Below are 20,171 nucleotides of genomic sequence, written 5' to 3'. Positions count from 1 at the left end.
CAAGATATCTACAATCTGGGTGGGACTGCAGCAACCACTGTGCAGAAACCACCTAAAGTATTGGCACAGACTGGGTGCAGAACAGTTGTACAATCTACATCTGCTGAAAGAGGATCACTTTTGACAATGGTTCCAATAATCAGTGCTTCTGGAAGAGCTGTGCCACCACTTCTTGTGTTTCCTAGGGTGCATTTTAAAGATCATGTGCTGCATAATGCCCCACCAGGCTCTGGAGGTGGAGCCACTGCCTCAGGCTGGATGGACAGTGAACTATTTTTACCAGTCCTGCAGCAGTTTGTAAAACATGAAAGTCCTACAAAGGAACATCCTAAGCTCGTGATTCTTGACTATTATGAAAGCCACACAAGCATAGCAGCAATTTCATATGCAAAAGGAAATGGAATTATTTTGCTTACTTTGCCTCCTCACACAAGCCAACCTCTGGATGTGGGAGTTTTTGCATCTTTCAAGAAGTTCTATAATACAGCACGTGTGATCTTATGGCAGATACAGGAAGATCTATCACCATCTATGATGTTGCTGGACTGGTTGGCAGAGTTTTTCCCCTTGCATTCACCATCTGAAATATATGCAGTGGTTTTAGGGCATGTGGTACTGAACCACTAAACAGAGACATTTTTCGACCTGAAGACTATCTCCCAGCTTACTTAGCTAATCAGCCTTTGCCAACTGAATCTAACCAGAGAAATGAAATGCCATCTACTTCCACTGTTGCTGTTTCTGACAAGACCATAACTATATATTTCAATATTCCTCAGCCTTGTAAAGAAGTCAAGATGAATGGCATAAGAACTGAACCAATCTCTCTAGAAGATATTCGGCCTCATCCGAAAGCCCCTCTTCCAATAAGAAAACAAACCAAGAGATCAAAATCAATGATTCTGACAGACGCCCGTAAAAAAACCATTCTTGAAGATGAAGCTAGATTAACAGAAGAAAAGAAAATGAAGAAATCTAATAGGATGATAAGAAAGAAGTCTGATCAGAATAGGAGACCAAAGAGAAAGCTCTTTGAGTTGGAAGTATCTGAAGAGTCTGAAGGATCTCTCCTCTATGATGACTCTTCTTCAGCAGTGAGTCTGTCTTCAGATGAAGACAGTATTATGTATTCTTCAGGAGACTTTGTGATTGTGAAAGTTTATGGTAAAGACTCTACTACTTTCAGACATTATGTTACTAAGGTTCTTAAGTCCTAAAAGATGGAGCTGAAGTGTCGTTTTACAAACGCTTGACTGGAACAATGAAATTTATGACAGATGAAAGAAGTTTTGTGCCAGAGGCTGATGTATTGAAACTACCTAATCCATTTCAATTAAAATCTGCTCGATATGCAAGTATTTGTTCTTTCAATTGTGATTTGCGTAACTTCACATTGTATTAGCTGTTTACCAGTCTTTTGTTGACTGTTTTGAGTATATAACTAATTTCCAGAATGAGTTTCATATAACTAATTGTTTGCATTTCTTTATCCTGTATTACATAGTATGAAGCACTGGCTATTGTAATATATATTGTGTTTTTTCAGTGAATACCAATAAATGTTACTGGCAACTATGTTACATTTTGGTCTCTGCTTTTTTAAATATTTTTGTTGGGCTCCTAATATATTTTTAAAACATTCAGTAAATATTAACAAAAATAATGGAGTGCTAAACGTTTACTTATTATGCAAAATATAGATACAAAGAATTAAAATGTAAAAAGTGGTCCAGTTAATCTAACTTTACCCTAACTCATATTTTGGCATTTTTCCGTTAACTACGTCATTGGTGTTAATTTGCATTTCAATGTTAACTTCCATTGTTAAAAGTTTTTGCCATTACGTTGCGCCGCGACAAGATGGCACATTCTTCTTTCTAATGTTTTGCTTAGCCCTTCAGGCTGCCATATTGTCCTTGCTTAACACATTCCGGTCGTTGCCCGTAGAAACTACGAGCGCGCATTTATTGCCGCAACAGTCGGCGCTCGGAGATTCTCCGAGTGCCGCCTTCTCGATTATTATTTCAGGTTGCGGCGCATTATATCCGTGCAGTGACATCTGGAGTTGAGTGTTTCGGTCTTGTAGTACATCGGACGACCGCTAGATGGTGTTCCTGCATCCTCTAAGCGCTATGTCACTCAAAAAAGGCGCCAAAACAATTCCCGCGCATTCACTCTTGCAGTGTGCTTATGTAGTTGTCTTTATCGCAAACGTTTGTCGTAAAATGGGGGACAGTTTGACTGAAGAGGAAATTCTGAGGCTGCTGGAAGAATCTGCATCTGAAATTGACGATGATGGATTTCAAACTGAAAATAGTTCTTCTGAAATAGATGGTAATTATAATGGTCAGTCATTGTGTTTACGAATCACAATTATAATCTCGGCAGTTTCACTGACTTTGTCATTTATTTCGAAGGTAACAACGAGTGGTCCGAAAATGAAAATGAGCCATCAGACGTATTAGAAGAGTGTGAAGCTCCCATTCAAAAAGGCAGAGGCAGAATACAACAACAGCAGTCCCAAAACAACGTTGTTGAATGGGTAAATGACGATGTCCTACAACAATTACCGCTCTTTGAAGGCGTAAGTAATGTCTTGGCACCTTTGAGCGCCGAAAGCACTGAATTTGACTGTTGGAGCGTCTTTATTGACGCAAATGTCATCAAAAATATAAAGACAGAAACAAACCGCTACGCTGCAGCAACAAATTCCAAATTGCGGATGCAAAATAAAATAACTTCCAGGTCGCTTTGGGCCAATTGGTCTGCTGTGAAGCTACATGAGATGTATCAGTTTTTTGCTATAATTATTCACATGTGCCTTGTACACAAACCAAATATTACGGACTATTGGAGCAATGACCTAATGCTAGATTCCTCCTTACCTGCAAAAATCATGAAAAGAGACAGATTTAGGTCAATTTACTTTATGCTTCACGTAAATAACAACGACAATTATGTACGAAGGGGTCAACCAAACCATGATCCTATACACAAAATCCGACCTTTTTTTGATAACTTTGTACTGAAAAGCAAGAACAGTTTTTCTCCTGGCGAGAATCTCACAGTTGATGAAGGTTTATGTCCATTCAGAGGGAGAATTCGATTTCGAGTATATATCAAGAACAAACAGAGCAGGTATGGTATAAAATTTTTCATTCTAAGTGATTCAGCAACAGGATATGTTTTGAACTGTGAAGTGTACACCGGTGCAGGTGAAAAAGACAACAGTGCAGATTCAGTGGTGCTACGTTTGTGCAACAGTTATCTACGTAAGGGTCATACATTGTACATGGACCGCTTTTATACTTCTGAAAAATTATTTGAAAAGTTGTTTGATGAGGGCACATCTGCTGTTGGCACAGTAATGAGAAACAGAAGAGGCCTACCACAGGAATTCAAACAGAATAAACTAAGAAGAGGTGAAATCGTATTCAAGAGAAAAAATTCCGTGCTAGCACTTCACTGGAAAGATACTAGGGATGTGTTTGCCCTTTCTACCAAACATAGAATGACAAGTAGTGTTACTAAGACAAAATCCAAGGCTGGAATGGTAGAAAAACTGAAGCCTGATCTCATACTTGATTATAATAAAAATAAAACTGGTGTTGATCATGGAGATCAGCTGGTGACCTATTATTTTCAACGACGAACAATGAAATGGTGGAAAAAGGTATTTTTTCATGTATTAATGATGTGCGTGGTCAATTCTTACATTCTGTACAAGAAACTTCGGCCTGTCTCTCACAAACGAACCAGCTTGTTTACTTTTATGGTGAACCTGGGAAAACAAATACTGGAGAAATCCGGCGAAGTTTTCAACGAAAATGAAAAGCAGGGTTCAGCAGCAAACAGGCTAACAGCAAGGCATTTCCCCACTCACGTCCCATCGACAACAAGCAAGAAATATGCATCAAGATATTGCATTGTTTGCTCTGAGAAGGGCGCACGGAGTACTGGCAAACGAGTGAGAAGGGAGGCGAGATGGTGGTGTGAAGAATGTAATGTAGGATTGTGTCTACCTGACTGTTTCAAGCAATATCACACAAAGACAAATTTTACTCAATGAAAAGAGTTGTAAAAATTCAGTGAAATAATTTTGTACATTTATTTTATAATAAATTCTGATTTCTTGCAATTTCAAACTTTTTTTCTACCTCTGAATCATCTAATTTTCAAAATATAATAATTCTGTAAATATATGATATCTTACAAAAAACTTTAAACAAATGTTTAGATATAGGATGATAACACACACATCAGTTAAAAGGTTTTGCTTTCCTTCATTACCTTTTGGTCAGGAGCCATGTAAAAAAGGCGCAAAAGTCTACGACTTCTGAGGGATTGCAGTAGTATCTGTGGCCCGACTGCAATGTGTTAATAATTATATTGCAGCTGCGCGTAGTGTTGAGACCTCAGCACGTTGTTCAGCTTCATTTTATCACCATTCAAAGCCAGTGTTACCATATTTTACTGTTTCTATTAGTCAATGCAGAAATACTGAAAATTTTCCACTATGAATATCGGCGACGAGAGAGATAGACAATCGCATGTGGATGACAGCGATAATGGCGCGAACGGATTCCGAAATTGACGTTTCGGAAACCGGAAGCGCAAATGCTCCAAATGTATTGGAATCCGAAGCCATGCAGCCGGGAACGAGTGAAGAAACTGCGCAAGCGACGCAGCCGATTGCATCGTTTGAAAATTTGTTGCGAAGATTAACAGATACCTTCAATAACATCTCTTCCAACATGTCGAAAAAGCTGGAGAAATTCAATTAACAACGCACTGAGTTACGAGAAAGCTTTAATGACCGACGTACTGAGTTACAAGGGAAATTTGACGCACAGGGCGCTGCGTCTGGCGCAAAATTTGAAAATTTTACTAGAAATATCCTAGGAAGTTTTAATGAACAAAGTACTGAGTCTAATGCAAAATTCGCAGATTTGACTAAAAATATTCAAGAAAGTTTTAGGAAGCAAAGCACTGCATTAGATGCAACATTTCAAGTCTTATCTAAAAACATTCATGGGAAATTTGACGATACAGTCACCGATCTGAACAGTCAACTGCATGCAAACCTAGCGCAAATCCGAACTGAAATCTCGAGATTAATTGAAGCATATCGTGAGATTCCGCCTCAGGTTAAGCGGATGTATGACGATGTGAAGGAATTAAAAGATACGCAGACAACCATGCAAGTGAAAATGTCAAATTTGACAGACCAGTTCGCGGAAATTTCACTTGAGCAAGAGCGCAAATTGCAGCAAAACCTCAAGGTGAAAAATTAAATAGGGAATTTGGCGAATGGGTATCAGAACGTAATAAAGACATAACTCAAAAAGCCGAGTCAGAAATACGCGCCGCAGTACGAGCTGTTAGTGCAGAGGTAGTATGTGAACCAGGCGCATCTGGCGAATCGTTGCGGAATGAACTTGGTAACATTCAAAATATTTTGAAAAATGAGTTGCCTGGGTGGCAGAAACAAGTGAATGATTTAAAAAACGAGATTCGTGAGATGCAAGTGTAGCCACGCATGCTAGATTCATTATCGTCGTTTTTGCAAAATAATCCGGCGGGGGCGACACACAACAATATGACGTCATCGCAACATACTGGACATTACAGTCCGTATGCTAATTCTCCACTCGAATCTGTGGGGGTAGCGAATGTTTTAACTACGGTGTTGCTAGAAGAAGGGCTGTTGAAACACCGTCAGTATCAGATTTTTATACCAGAGAAGAAATTACCACACCCCGTAGTTTTTATCAGAGGCTTCCGAGGGGTGCTGCCTAGGGTAAAGTCAAGTTATTCCGTGATATCAAGTAATTCTGTGATAAACTGTATTTCTTGTGTCACGACGTAGCCTCAACTCCAGAGGTTCCAAGATTTTGCCAGCAGATGGCAGTAGCATGCAGGACTCTAGGAAGCCCTCACGCGCTATCTCTCGGGCGTTCAAGGAAGTTCTAGACATGTGTTCCCTCAGTGTTTTCGTGTGATCGGGTCACGTACGGGCAGTGAAGTCGCTAGTAAACATATCAGTTTCGTACACGCAAGTGTTCCAGGGTATAAGTTCCATTTTAACACCAGTAAAAGTTAAGATATAATATCATTCACGTATAAAATTTACTTGTAAGTTGGGCCACGCGTTTGTTTTTCTTAGGTTGGACGCAATGGCGCCAAAGAGGAACAAAGCGGCGCATTCCTACACAGCCGAAACGCTTAGGCCCTTTGCACACTTACGCGAATGGTCCGCGTTCCGCGCGCGGTTGGTAGTCACGTATTCGAATAGGGTACCACACGGTTAAGGTACGCTGTCCAAGAGGCGACGCACACTAGCGACTGCGACGGGTCGCTACGTGACGTTAGAAGTTGCCTGCTGGCGCATGCGCAGTTCGACTTTGGGATGCGACGCGCGACCGCTACGTGACGTTAGAAGTTGCCTGCTGGCGCATGCGCAGTTCGACTTTGGGATGCGACGCGCGACTGTTGCGGCAGCTGCTGCAGCACTGCACCACAGCAACCTTGACTGCACCAGTGAGCAGTGTTGCGACTGAAGGCGGACGACACAAAGACGTACGGCTGCCAGAAAGATGCCGAACCAGTCAAGGAAAACTGAAATGAGCCACTCACAGGATGTGATGCTCTGTGAGCAGGTCTCGCAACATCCTTGCCTTTACGATTTGAAGAACCCTAAATATAGGGACACTTTGTTCAGAGACAGAATTTGGGAAGAAATTGGTGCACAGTTGAAACAGGCAGGTGAGTGAAATATATATTATTGTCCCATTAATGCAAATTTTTCAGTCCTGTTATGAAAATCAGTATAATCCATGCAGGTGTAGAATTAGAATGATGAAAATGAACTTGCAGGTCGATTTTCGCATTACTCTTTTTTTGTGACGATAAAAATTGAAAACGGCAAGTTCATTATAAAATGAACAATCTAAAGTACAAACTTTGAAAGTAAACGGTAGATCGGTGTCTTGATGATACCTTCCAGTTGTGAAAAACCACCACCACATTGTTGTACAGTTTTCTGTAACCAACAGGTATTCATTTTTGAGGAAGGCGTTTCTCAACAGATTGCGCAAACAGTATACTGCAATAAGTAATTTGCCACATTCACTTCAATTCATTGGTAGAAGGTGGTGCTCAAAAAACTTGTGCCAAAAGTGCACAACCGTTTTACAAGGCCCTTCTGGTCTGACACAGTTCACAATTGAAATTCGTCTTTTGTAAATCCTGGAGTCATCTTTTGAGTGCAGCTTGGCAAAATTAAATGTTCATGTCATCCATAACGATGTATGCTGTCAGAATATAAGAATATGGAAGGTCCTTTGGATGGGAATAAAGAGTCAATCGGCTATGAAAGTTGCCTTAGCTTGTTCCAAAAGTTTCTGCAAGGGAGAAACTGACAAGTATAATTTGGGGAAATTTTGTGAACAAGCACGGACATTATTCCTTCCACATTTCTGCCAGTGTATACTGTAGACGTTCAGAATGAAAATTCTAGAGATGTGTAAGGTGTAACCCTATCTTGTTGTCAAGAACTTTAACAATGCAATGACGCTAGCGTGCGCTTATTGTTAATAAACTTATCTTTCATTGGAATTTTAGGTGAAATGTGCAAAAACAGATGGAGAAATATTCGGGACTCGCATCAGAGAAATAAACGAGAAAGAAAGCTTGGAACAGGTTCACATGCCTCAGCAAAACCAAGAAAATGGGTTCTGCTTGATCACTTGGCTTTCCTGGAGGCAGTTCAACAGGAGACACAGTACGTGTATTTGTTGATTTTAAGCACACTGCTTTCATCTGCACATCTGTTTCATTTCTTTGCTATTGTAAATAATAATTTTTGCCTCATATTGATATATTTAACGAGCTACAACCAAAACGTTCCAGATCTATCTCCAATATTTCTCTATGGGAAGAAACGTCTGACAGTATAGTTTCTGACATTATAACTGATTTCGAGGAGAATACACACGTTGAATCTCCTCGGCCAGAAACGTCTGAAACGACAGAGGTGGAATGCACAGTAGATCTAGGCACAATTCTAAGCAGTTGAATCAAGTACCTCGTCCCAGCGGCACAAATGTACGTAAAAGGAAGAAGTTGCGTTTTGAGGATAGAATATTTGACCTGTTCGAAAAACGACAGAGTGAGCGGGAAACGGCATTTGAAGAAATAAAAAAAAGATACCTGGAGACAAGTGCAAAGGAAGATGATGTCTATTTGTTCTTACGCAGCATGGGCCTGACAATGAAATCATTCCATCCTACTATTTTGGCAGAGAAAAAAAAAAAAAAAAATCTGCATTCTAGTGATGGACATGCAACTTTAAAATGAAAAGTTTCAGACTACGGCAGAACAGCCTAAAACTATCTGAGGCGATTGTACCGTAAGCAACATGCACTGTATATTTTCTCTTTTGTAAAAATTTTGCTTCATTTATAAAAGTGTGCAGTTTTTAATATGCATGTTGTTTCATTCAGTTTCACGATTTTTTTTGTCGTTTTAAATCAGTTACAATTATGAAAATAAACTTTCTTATAGTGTTGAAAATTATTCTTATTTGTGGCACTACAAACTGAAGAGACAAGTACATTATAAAATTAACTATATTAACAGGAAATATGGCTGTCCTACATAGCAATAATAATCATTAGTTATTCTTGCCTGGGGTTCAATATCTGTTTTGCCGAGGTACAGAACCTTCATTTGCGAAATAATCTGTAAACTGCTTTCTAACCTGGAAACCTTCCATTTGAGAGAAACCGCCATGAGGTGTGATGGCAACAAAGTTTTGCGTTGGTTGCTGCAGCGTTTTATCCTCGGTGTAGTAGGGTTCCCGATTTCTTTCGAGGTAGGCATCTCTCAATAGATTATGCAAACAATGCTGCAATAACTATTTTGTCACGCATAGTCACTTTAACAGCAACTGGTTGGTAGAATACTCTAAAAACTTGGGCCAGGGGTGCAAAACTGTTTTCTGAGACTCTTCTGGCCCGACACAATCTGTAATTGAAAATTCTCTTTTGTGCATCCTGGCGTGCTTCACTTCTTGTATATGGTTTCATCATGTATTTGGCAAGACTGAATGCTTCATCACCTACAATGATGCATGGTGTCACAGTATCAGAATCTGGAAGAGCAGTTGCAGGAGGATAAAACTCCTGTTTGGCTAAGCAAGGTCCCTATTTTTGATTTATGTAAGATTCCGCTGTCTCCTCCTTTTCCATATGATCCAACGTCTATCATTACAAACTTATATTTTGCATCGACAATAGCTAAGAGAACGGTAGAGAAATACTCATGGTGATTGTATTAAAGGTATCCACAATTAGGTGGGCAAATCATTCTAATGTGCTTGCCATCTATAGCACCGACACAGTTTGGAAACTGCCATTTGTTACAAAATTCCCTTGCATTTTCCGAAAGTTTCTCTTCTGAAGGTACTGGCAGGTAATGTGGAGAAAGTCTGTTGACAAGTGCGGTGAGTACTTCTTCCACTAGTCTACTGATGTATCCTGTGGAGATTCGGAAGGAGAATGCTAAGGATGCGAAAGATTCTCCTGTTGCCAAGAACCTGAAAATAAGAGAACCCATTAAGCTACTATTTTGAATACACTTAGCTTCCATGGGATACTGCAAGAACAGACGAAACATTTTTGGGACTTGCGTGGAGAAATAAAAGAAAAATAAAGCTAGGAAACGGACCAGTTTTTTGCTAATGTGATGTTGGGGATAATAATTGAAGCCTGTGGTTGATAATTTTTTTTATTAAGATAACCATGTACATGTGTAATGACATGCATAACAGTGTTTGCTGAAATAATTTCATTCATTCATACCAATTCAGTCGGTTTTGTGGTGCACCATAAAAATTAGCTTAGGTCATGTGAACGAAGGTAAATGTGATGCTCCTTGTAGATTCATCTGTCTCATGTATGATACAGATGATATGTGTGATAAGTAAAGAGTATTGTTTTCCATATTCCCTGGAATACGGTTTATGGCCGAATCTGATGAATTTACGTAAATGTAAATATTATAGGACACATTCTCATGCATTTCCATGCAACTTTTGTTGATACATTTAATAAGCTAAAACGATAGAGACTTTGTTCCAGATGTTGTTGTTGTTGTTGTTGTTGTTGTTGTGGTCTTCAGTCCTGAGACTGGTTTGATGCAGCCCTCCATCCTACTCTATCCTGTGCAAGCTTCTTCATCTCCCAGTACCTACTGCAACCTACATCCTTCTGAATCTGCTTAGTGTATTGATCTCTTGGTCTCCCTCTACGATTTTTACCCTCCACGCTGCCCTCCAATGCTAAATTTGTGATCCCTTGATGCCTCAAAACATGTCCTACCAATCGATCCCTTCTTCTAGTCAAGTTGTGCCACAAACTTCTCTTCTCCCCTATCCTATTCAATACCTCCTCATTAGTTACGTGATCTACCCACCTTATCTTCAGCATTCTTCTGTAGCACCACATTTCGAAAGCTTCTATTCTCTTCTTGTCCAAACTGGTTATCGTCCATGTTTCACTTCCATATTTCACTTCCATATATGGCTACACTCCATACAAATACTTTCAGAAACGACTTCCTGACACTTAAATCTATACTCGATGTTAACAAATTTCTCTTCTTCAGAAACGATTTCCTTGCCATTGCCAGTCTACATTTTAAATATCCTCTCTACTTCGACCATCATCAGTTATTTTACTCCCTAAATAGCAAAACTCCTTTACTACTTTAAGTGTCTCATTTCCTAATCTAATCCCCTCAGCATCACCCGATTTAATTTGACTACATTCCATTATCCTCGTTTTGCTTTTGTTGATGTTCATCTTATATCCTCCTTTCAAGACACTGTCCATTCCGTTCAACTGCTCTTCCAAGTCCTTTGCTGTCTCTGACAATTACAATGTCATCGGCGAACCTCAAAGTTTTTACTTCTTCTCCATGAATTTTAATATCTACTCCGAATTTTTCTTTTGTTTCCTTTACTGCTTGCTCAATATACAGATTGAATAACATCGGGGAGAGGCTACAACCCTGTCTCACTCCTTTCCCAACCACTGCTTCCCTTTCATGCCCCTCGACTCTTATAACTGCCATCTGGTTTCTGTACAAATTGTAAATAGCCTTTCGCTCCCTGTATTTTACCCCTGCCACCTTCAGAATTTGAAAGAGAGTATTCCAGTTAACGTTGTCAAAAGCTTTCTCTAAGTCTACAAATGCTAGAAACGTAGGTTTGCCTTTTCTTAATCTTTCTTCTAAGATAAGTCGTAAGGTTAGTATTGCCTCACGTGTTGGTCCAGATATGTCTGCAATATTTTGCTCTCTCAGTTGAATGAAATGATAGACAATACGGTTTCCATCACTGGGACTGATTTCAAAGACCATACGAAAGTTGAATCCATATCAATAAATCTGATAAAAGCCGGAGACGAAAGAAATACAAGCTGCATCAAAAGTTTCAGATGAACAAACAATTGTTCTGAACCCAGCGCCGCAAATGTACATAAGATAAAACTACACGTACCTTAGCGTCACTGCGAGTTTTTCAGCTGCACTGATAGGTTTCTTGACCCGGTTGCACGATTTTCTCTAAGTTCCAAAACATGAGCAAACTGGCTGACAATCTGAAATAATGTCTGAATTTCGTATCGTCATTTAAAAGGTGACTATTAATCAAAATGTTGTAACAGCCTTCATCGCCAAAAGACAATGAACCTTCTTTTTCCTTTTGTTGTGGAGCCACAACAACGTAACTGTGTCATTGTCTTCTTCTTGCTGTAAGATATCTAAGTACTTTAAAGTGAAATCGAATGTGGCTCTACTTCTCTCCATCATGTCAATGACGGACCGCAGCTTGGGAAACACGCGCCGCTACTGACAAGTGTAGGTCAAATACAGCTGAGCGACACAGGCATTCCCATCCGTACTTATCGCATGATGTACTGTGAAGCGACAATGCGATACTCACGGGAAGTAATACTCAAACCCAGTGTCGCTATGATGTACCTACCACATCATATAAAAAATATAATTGATGACAAGGCGATATTAAACTAATTTGAACGTTTTTGCGCTCTGTTGAAAAACGTAAATTTTTTACGTTTGTTGGTTTTGTTAGGACGTCTACTTCTACTTGGGTATCCTCGTCCAGGTTCAGAAGAAAATACTAGAGGTGAGTAACTTATCCTCTTCCCAAGAATGAGATGAAAATATATTGAAGGCAGCAAGTCTTTACTTTTAAGAAACCTACATTTCCTGGCATTTTAAATGAAATTGTCAAGAGCATATGGAGAAATATTAGTAACTCATACCGGAGAAATATGTGACATAAAATGGTTTCACTAGGTCCAAATGTGTCAGCGAAACAAAACAAATGCAGTCTCTATCGTGTGATGACCACATGATTCACGTTGCGCGTCGACAGAACTGGCGGCTAGTCGCGACGCTCCCGGAGATATATGAGCCCAAATCTCGGAAACTGAGATCGATATCTTTCTGATCTCAACTTTAAAAATACTTTCGGTATGTTAGCTTCTTTTCATCGGCAACGATGTATGACCTAACGTGAACCATACGCGAAGTAGCCAGCGACCACATTTTTCACTGTACGCAATTCAAATTTTATGCAGTAGGTTACTTGTAAGTTAAGTATCGGAATAACTCTGACGAATATCGGAAAAATAGAAACCTCATTATCAAGCTGTGATGTGAAACTGTAAGATAAACAAACATCAATTTTTTTGTGCCTTTTACTTTCCCCACAATCGATAGAGAAGTAATATACAGCGAAAATTACACGCAAAACCGGAAGAGATAGCTTTCAATTTTTTTAAAGTAAAAGGAGAATCTGTATCGAAAAACTAACTCTGGGAGCCGATGTAACTTTGTACCATTAACATACAGTATTTTTTACAGCAAGAAAATCGGAATTCTTATTTTTCTTATGTATTTGAATCCGCCACCGCCGACCAGAGCTTGGGAAACAGCGACGACTCCTGTCGTGTTGCGGCCTTGTCGCCGTCTGCCAGGGTGGGAAAAATGGAGCTGGCAGCGTCGTAGGTGCAGCGAACTGTCGCGTCTTGGACAACATAGCTTAACACATTCCGGTCGTTGCCCGTAGAAACTACGAGCGCGCATTTATTGCCGTAACAGTCGGCGCTCGGAGATTCTCCGAGCGCCGCCTTCTCGATTATTATTTCAGGTTGCGGCGCATTATATCCGTGCAGTGACATCTGGAGTTGAGTGTTTCGGTCTTGTACTACATCGGACGACCGCTAGATGGTGTTCCTGCATCCTCTAAGCGCTATGTCACTCAAAAAAGGCGCCAAAACAATTCCCGCGCATTCACTCTTGCAGTGTGCTTATGTAGTTGTCTTTATCGCAAACGTTTGTCGTAAAATGGGGGACAGTTTGACTGAAGAGGAAATTCTGAGGCTGCTGGAAGAATCTGCATCTGAAATTGACGATGATGGATTTCAAACTGAAAATAGTTCTTCTGAAATAGATGGTAATTATAATGGTCAGTCATTGTGGTTACGAATCACAATTATAATCTCGGCAGTTTCACTGACTTTGTCATTTATTTCGAAGGTAACAACGAGTGGTCCGAAAATGAAAATGAGCCATCAGACGTATTAGAAGAGTGTGAAGCTCCCATTCAAAAAGGCAGAGGCAGAATACAACAACAGCAGTCCCAAAACAACGTTGTTGAATGGGTAAATGACGATGTCCTACAACAATTACCGCTCTTTGAAGGCGTAAGTAATGTCTTGGCACCTTTGAGCGCCGAAAGCACTGAATTTGACTGTTGGAGCGTCTTTATTGACGCAAATGTCATCAAAAATATAAAGACAGAAACAAACCGCTACGCTGCAGCAACAATTTCCAAATTGCGGATGCAAAATAAAATAACTTCCAGGTCGCTTTGGGCCAATTGGTCTGCTGTGAAGCTACATGAGATGTATCAGTTTTTTGCTATAATTATTCACATGTGCCTTGTACACAAACCAAATATTACGGACTATTGGAGCAATGACCTAATGCTAGATTCCTCCTTACCTGCAAAAATCATGAAAAGAGACAGATTTAGGTCAATTTACTTTATGCTTCACGTAAATAACAACGACAATTATGTACGAAGGGGTCAACCAAACCATGACCCTATACACAAAATCCGACCTTTTTTTGATAACTTTGTACTGAAAAGCAAGAACAGTTTTTCTCCTGGCGAGAATCTCACAGTTGATGAAGGTTTATGTCCATTCAGAGGGAGAATTCGATTTCGAGTATATATCAAGAACAAACAGAGCAGGTATGGTATAAAATTTTTCATTCTAAGTGATTCAGCAACAGGATATGTTTTGAACTGTGAAGTGTACACCGGTGCAGGTGAAAAAGACAACAGTGCAGATTCAGTGGTGCTACGTTTGTGCAACAGTTATCTACGTAAGGGTCATACATTGTACATGGACCGCTTTTATACTTCTGTAAAATTATTTGAAAAGTTGTTTGATGAGGGCACATCTGCTGTTGGCACAGTAATGAGAAACAGAAGAGGCCTACCACAGGAATTCAAACAGAATAAACTAAGAAGAGGTGAAATCGTATTCAAGAGAAAAAATTCCGTGCTAGCACTTCACTGGAAAGATACTAGGGATGTGTTTGCCCTTTCTACCAAACATAGAATGACAAGTAGTGTTACTAAGACAAAATCCAAGGCTGGAATGGTAGAAAAACTGAAGCCTGATCTCATACTTGATTATAATAAAAATAAAACTGGTGTTGATCATGGAGATCAGCTGGTGACCTATTATTTTCAACGACGAACAATGAAATGGTGGAAAAAGGTATTTTTTCATGTATTTATGATGTGCGTGGTCAATTCTTACATTCTGTACAAGAAACTTCGGCCTGTCTCTCACAAACGAACCAGCTTGTTTACTTTTATGGTGAACCTGGGAAAACAAATACTGGAGAAATCCGGCGAAGTTTTCAACGAAAACGAAAAGCAGGGTTCAGCAGCAAACAGGCTAACAGCAAGGCATTTCCCCACTCACGTCCCATCGACAACAAGCAAGAAATATGCATCAAGATATTGCATTGTTTGCTCTGAGAAGGGCGCACGGAGTACTGGCAAACGAGTGAGAAGGGAGGCGAGATGGTGGGGTGAAGAATGTAATGTAGGATTGTGTCTACCTGACTGTTTCAAGCAATATCACACAAAGACAAATTTTACTCAATGAAAAGAGTTGTAAAAATTCAATGAAATAATTTTGTGCATTTATTTTATAATAAATTCTGATTTCTTGCAATTTCAAACTTTTTTTCTACCTCTGAATCATCTAATTTTCAAAATATAATAATTCTGTAAATATATGATATCTTACAAAAAACTTTAAACAAATGTTTAGATATAGGATGATAACACACACATCAGTTAAAAGGTTTTGCTTTCCTTCATAACCTTTTGGTCAGGAGCCATGTAAAAAAGGCGCAAAAGTCTACGACTTCTGAGGGATTGCAGTAGTATCTGTGGCCCGACTGCAATGTGTTAAGCCATAGAAGGACGCTCTAGTAGTGCGTGTGGCGTTAATTTAATATAAAACTATGTTTCACAAACGCTTCTGCTCTCTAGAGCAACGTGATGTATGTGTTTAGAGTTAAATGTTTTGAACAGTATTGTATACATAGAGAAAATGTCTATGGAGTGAGCATTGCGTTCTGCGCATGTTGTCAACATTAAACCAGGAATGTCACGTGTTTTCGCGACTTTGCCGAGCGTGTGCGCTTTCCGCAGAGTTTGAAGTTTATAATATCAAGAGTTTTTGTTGAGTTTTTACCGTTTGTTGATAGTGTAATAGCGATGGTGAATTACTGTGAAGGGAGGGATAATAACTTTTCATGGGTACATACCATGTAGCTCTAATTATAGTTATCATATTATTAAGAGACACTGTATACGTTTAAAAATTTCGAGACGCATTATAATTAAGGCTTGATTCTGTAGACCTATTTTTCTACGATTTTATGACTATATAATAGATATTACGGCTCGTACAAAAGCTTGCAAACAACCGCTTCCTTGCTAGTGGAACAGGAAAGGGAATGGTTAGTTGTTTCAGCAAATACTATCCTCCATGCATTTATCAGTGACTTGTCGATTATGTATATAGATTTGAAACACGGGAGACAGATAAATTCAATAGTGTGGGAGTCTGTAATTGTCTTCATACAATATGTGTGTCCAAACCTTTTTGTTTATTATAAAGGTACAGTAGGAGACCATGTTAAGTGTGTTCAGGACATGGAGAATGATTATGTGCGATTTATATTTTAGTTGCCTCGAAGGATGAACAACGAGTAAAGATGTGGCTCCAGAAAATGAGGAGTAATTTTGTCCCCACAAAATATTCCAAAGTATGTTCAAAACACTGAAGAGGAATGTTTGGACAGAGAAAAATTTGGACGTGTGTGTTTGAAGGTAGATGCTATACCAACAATTCTTAATTTTCCACAGCACCTTCTACCCAAAGTACCCACACGAAAACCACCTGTTAAACGAAATTTGTCAGGTTCGTATATATAACTTGTGGTTATCATATTAGCTACTTTCTTTCACTGAGAAATGTGTTACATTCTGCATTATTCGGCATAGGCTTGTACACTGAGGTGTCTGTTTCATCTTTACACTCAGAAACCTTGACAAACCTGTGATGACAATAGTGAAAAAACTCAAAATGGGCCCATGGTGGATGTCGAAAGTGAGAATTTGCTATCTGACTCCATGCCCTCCATGTTAGTAAGCAGGAAAAGGCGATACAGGAGAAGTAAAATATTTCTAACTAATACTGTAGTCGGGCCTACTTGTTCCATAGCTGAAATTCATGATAAACCTTATGATGTTAAACATGTTAAAAACAACATACGTAGAATACTTTTATACAACTAAAAAAATTAAAATGTAATATTTACATGGGTCCATGATGGTAATGTACAGGTAGTTTTCTTTAAAAACTACTATCTCTACTGAAGAATAAATTCATGGCATGGAAGGAATTGTTTAGGAGAAACGCCTTCAATGTACATTTGAAAAAACTTCTGTTACCTGCCAGAAAATTTTATTTTCATATATAGATTGTCAGAGTGTTTTATGCCTGCATCTATTGCGTTTGTGACAGAATTGCATTAAAAAAAGATAGGCACTGTGTTTTTCATTAACCTACAAAAAATTGTTTAGTGTAGGTCATTAACCTAAATAAAGATTGTTTACTATAAGTATGTGGGACACTTCACACCAGAAGATATGGACAACAAAAGCGAAGGATTGATATTCTGAGAATTCAGAGCACACGGAGCAAGAAGAAAGTAACGTCCTTGTCTTCTTTGCTTGATGAGTTAAAGGCAAAAACAAATATTTCAGATGAAGTGTGTCAAGTTTTAGAGGTAAATATTAATATTGTGTCCAATTATTATTTCATTCTGAATAGTATTAACTGGAATTTGATAAGTTTCTGTTTTTTTCAGGCGTCACCCTGAGGGCCTTCGAAAGAATTGGTCAAGAGGGCTTTGTTGGGCAAGGAGAAGGGACAATACTTACCAGAACTAACAACATTTGCTCTGACATTTCAATTCTAATCTACAAGAGCTTACAATTATGTAAGAGAAACTTTTGACCTCACTTTGCCTCATGAGGCCACTTTATGAAAGTGGTATAATGCTGTTAATGGGTTAGCTGACGTTCCTTCAGAAGCTATAACTGCTTTAAAAGCAAAAGTTGCTGAAGCGTCAAGTAAGGGGCTCAAACTACATTGTGCGATGATGGTGGATGAAATTGCGATTAGGCAACATGTAGAATGGGATGGCAAAAGTTCAACGGCTACATAGATTATGGGGCAGATCTGGATAACGATCAGCTTCAAGTTGCGAAAGAAGCATGGGTTTTCATGCTAAATGCTATTAATGGACACTGGAAAATACAAATTGGCTATTTTGTTGTCAATGGTTTGGGAGCTTCCGAGAGGGCAAACTTCATCAATTTAGTACTGGATTTTATTGCAGATATTGGTTTGTAAGTTGTTTCTCTAACATTAGATGGTGCTAGTTGCAATTAAACCATGGCTCATATACTAGGTGCTAATCTGGATGTAAATAGTGAAGGCTTTCAAAATTATTTCGTCCACAAGGGAACTGGTAAAAAGATAATATATCGTACTGGACGTTTGTCACATGCTGAAGTTAATGAGGAATACTTTAGCTTCTAGACAGTTTATTTTAGACCGAGTCAAATGTAGTCAATTGGGATTACACTGTAAAATTGCAAGAAGTACAAGTAAAAAAAGGTCTTTTTGCAGCAACTAAGCTAAGGGCAAGACATGTTCAGTGGGAGAAAATTAAAGTGAAACTTGCTGCACAAACTCCCAGCTGCAGTGTGGCTACAGCCCTTGAATACATGGAGGACAGGTGTGATCCAAAATTTCTTGGAGCTGAAGCAACAGTTAAGTTCCTAAAAATTTTTGATGGCTTGCTTGATATACTCAATAGCCATAATCTTTTAAGCAGAGGCTTGAAATCTCCAATGTCACTACAAAATTTTTCTGGGGTTTTTCAATTCCTTAATGAAGCTGAAAATTAGATTCAGTCCTTGCGCCAGCCTAATGGAGTGAAAATACTAGACATAAATAGGAAATAAGGTTTCTTAGGATTTCTTGTGAAGTAAGAAGTGTGCTCAATTTGTATAGCGATTTGATAAAAACACAGAAATTAGAGTTTTTGCTGACGTACAAATTTAGCCAAGATCACCTAGAAATGTTTTTAGTTGTATTAGAAGTAAAGGTGGTTTTAATAACAACCCCACAGCAAAATAATTTGCAGCAGCTTACAACAGTTGCTTGTTCACCATCAAGTGACTTCTACTGCATTTGCGAATTGTGTTCCATTGGATGTGACAACGGTTCTCAATGCCAGTTCGCAAAAGTAAGTGACACTGATTTGTGTAGGGAATCAGTAGAGCAATTGCTAGAGGATGATCATTTGTATGCAGTGACAGCAAGTGCTGTACAAAATACCTTCACTGGCTATGTGAATGACATTGTGGAATCGTTTCCAGTTTTGTCGTAAGAAAGATTTCGAAAGCACTGTATTGCAGAGAGAGAGAGAGAGAGAGAGAGAGAGAGAGAGAGAGAGAGAGAGAGAGAGAGAGAGGAATCCCTCTATGATAGAACACTATGCCTTCATTTCAAGGAAAAATTTGGGAGAACTTGTTTTTCCTTCTAAAGATGTTGAAGTGTGCTGAGAGTCACATCAGATTGGTGGAGGCAAGAGGTCAACTGACCCAGAAAGGCCCCGTGAATATCATTGTTATTAAATGTCTTAGGGAACTGCAACATGACAACATATTTTGTAGGTTGATGCAGCACATTCAACAAGAACCAATGGGTAAACACAGATACTTTTTACTTAAGCTGACTTTGGTGACATACATTTACCGTGTATCTGAAGATATGGAATAGGCCAAATTTATTTTAAAATGGTGCACACATTATTTAGAATGTTGAATGACTTACTTTCATGTATTTTGTTGTTTTGGTTGCCTTTTATATAAATGTTTTAAATCTATTATGTGTGATAAGTTTAGCATTGTTGGACAAAGCCTTTGGCCACCAGCAATAATCATTCCTTATAGTGACTACTGTTCAAGAAATGTCTGTTTCATTTGACAGTTGTGAACTTCAAAAGAGACTGGTAGAAACTGGGCCCTTTCCCTAATAGCTCACACCTGGATGATTTATGGTCAGTTTAAAACTGAAATATATTTGCCATGTGGTACAGTGCAAGATGGATAAAGTTTTGTGGTTTATTGGAAACAAAAAAAAATTTTCATAAAATAATGCACCCTTGTCAGAATCTCTCTCTCTCTCTCTCTCTCTCTCTCTCTCTCTCTCTCTCTCTCTCTCTCTCTGTGTGTGTGTGTGTGTGTGTGTGAACTTTTTAGATCACGGAATACTGAAAGTAAACATTAAGTTAAATATATGCTATAGACCGGCAGCATACCCGTGGATATTTTGATTAAATATATGCTAATGTTTATTGAAATGAAGGACTGTGAACAAAATTGAATTTGTAGATATGATGAG

At 38.9% G+C, this 20,171-nt stretch overlaps 3 protein-coding genes across 4 annotated transcripts; all 3 read left to right on the top strand.

Annotated features, from left to right (window-relative positions):
* The first annotated feature begins 2,225 nt into the window (after positions 1 to 2,225).
* On the top strand, positions 2,226 to 4,069 carry LOC126474808 (piggyBac transposable element-derived protein 4-like). The gene is made up of 2 exons (XM_050102280.1): positions 2,226 to 2,334; positions 2,418 to 4,069. The coding sequence occupies exons 1-2, from the start codon at positions 2,226 to 2,228 to the stop codon at positions 4,067 to 4,069; spliced, it is 1,761 nt and encodes a 586-aa protein (XP_049958237.1).
* A 2,464-nt stretch (positions 4,070 to 6,533) lies between these two features.
* On the top strand, positions 6,534 to 16,790 carry LOC126473476 (uncharacterized). 2 transcript variants are annotated; one of them, XM_050100554.1, is made up of 3 exons: positions 6,534 to 6,765; positions 7,624 to 7,783; positions 16,376 to 16,790. In XM_050100554.1, the coding sequence occupies exons 1-3, from the start codon at positions 6,597 to 6,599 to the stop codon at positions 16,389 to 16,391; spliced, it is 345 nt and encodes a 114-aa protein (XP_049956511.1). In that variant the 5' UTR covers positions 6,534 to 6,596; the 3' UTR covers positions 16,392 to 16,790. The 2 variants fall into 2 exon arrangements, with proteins under 2 accessions (XP_049956511.1, XP_049956510.1); XM_050100553.1 differs by lacking the exon at positions 16,376 to 16,790 and adding an exon at positions 7,912 to 8,253.
* Positions 16,791 to 18,152: 1,362 nt separating this feature from the next.
* On the top strand, positions 18,153 to 18,670 carry LOC126474807 (uncharacterized). The gene is made up of 2 exons (XM_050102279.1): positions 18,153 to 18,272; positions 18,314 to 18,670. The coding sequence occupies exons 1-2, from the start codon at positions 18,153 to 18,155 to the stop codon at positions 18,668 to 18,670; spliced, it is 477 nt and encodes a 158-aa protein (XP_049958236.1).
* The last annotated feature ends 1,501 nt before the right edge of the window (positions 18,671 to 20,171 follow it).

This window comes from Schistocerca serialis, chromosome 4 (assembly GCF_023864345.2).
Source record: "Schistocerca serialis cubense isolate TAMUIC-IGC-003099 chromosome 4, iqSchSeri2.2, whole genome shotgun sequence".
Lineage (NCBI taxonomy): Eukaryota > Metazoa > Arthropoda > Insecta > Orthoptera > Acrididae > Schistocerca > Schistocerca serialis.
The sequence above is the reverse complement of the archived record's forward strand: the minus strand, read 5'-3'. Positions and strand labels throughout refer to the sequence as shown.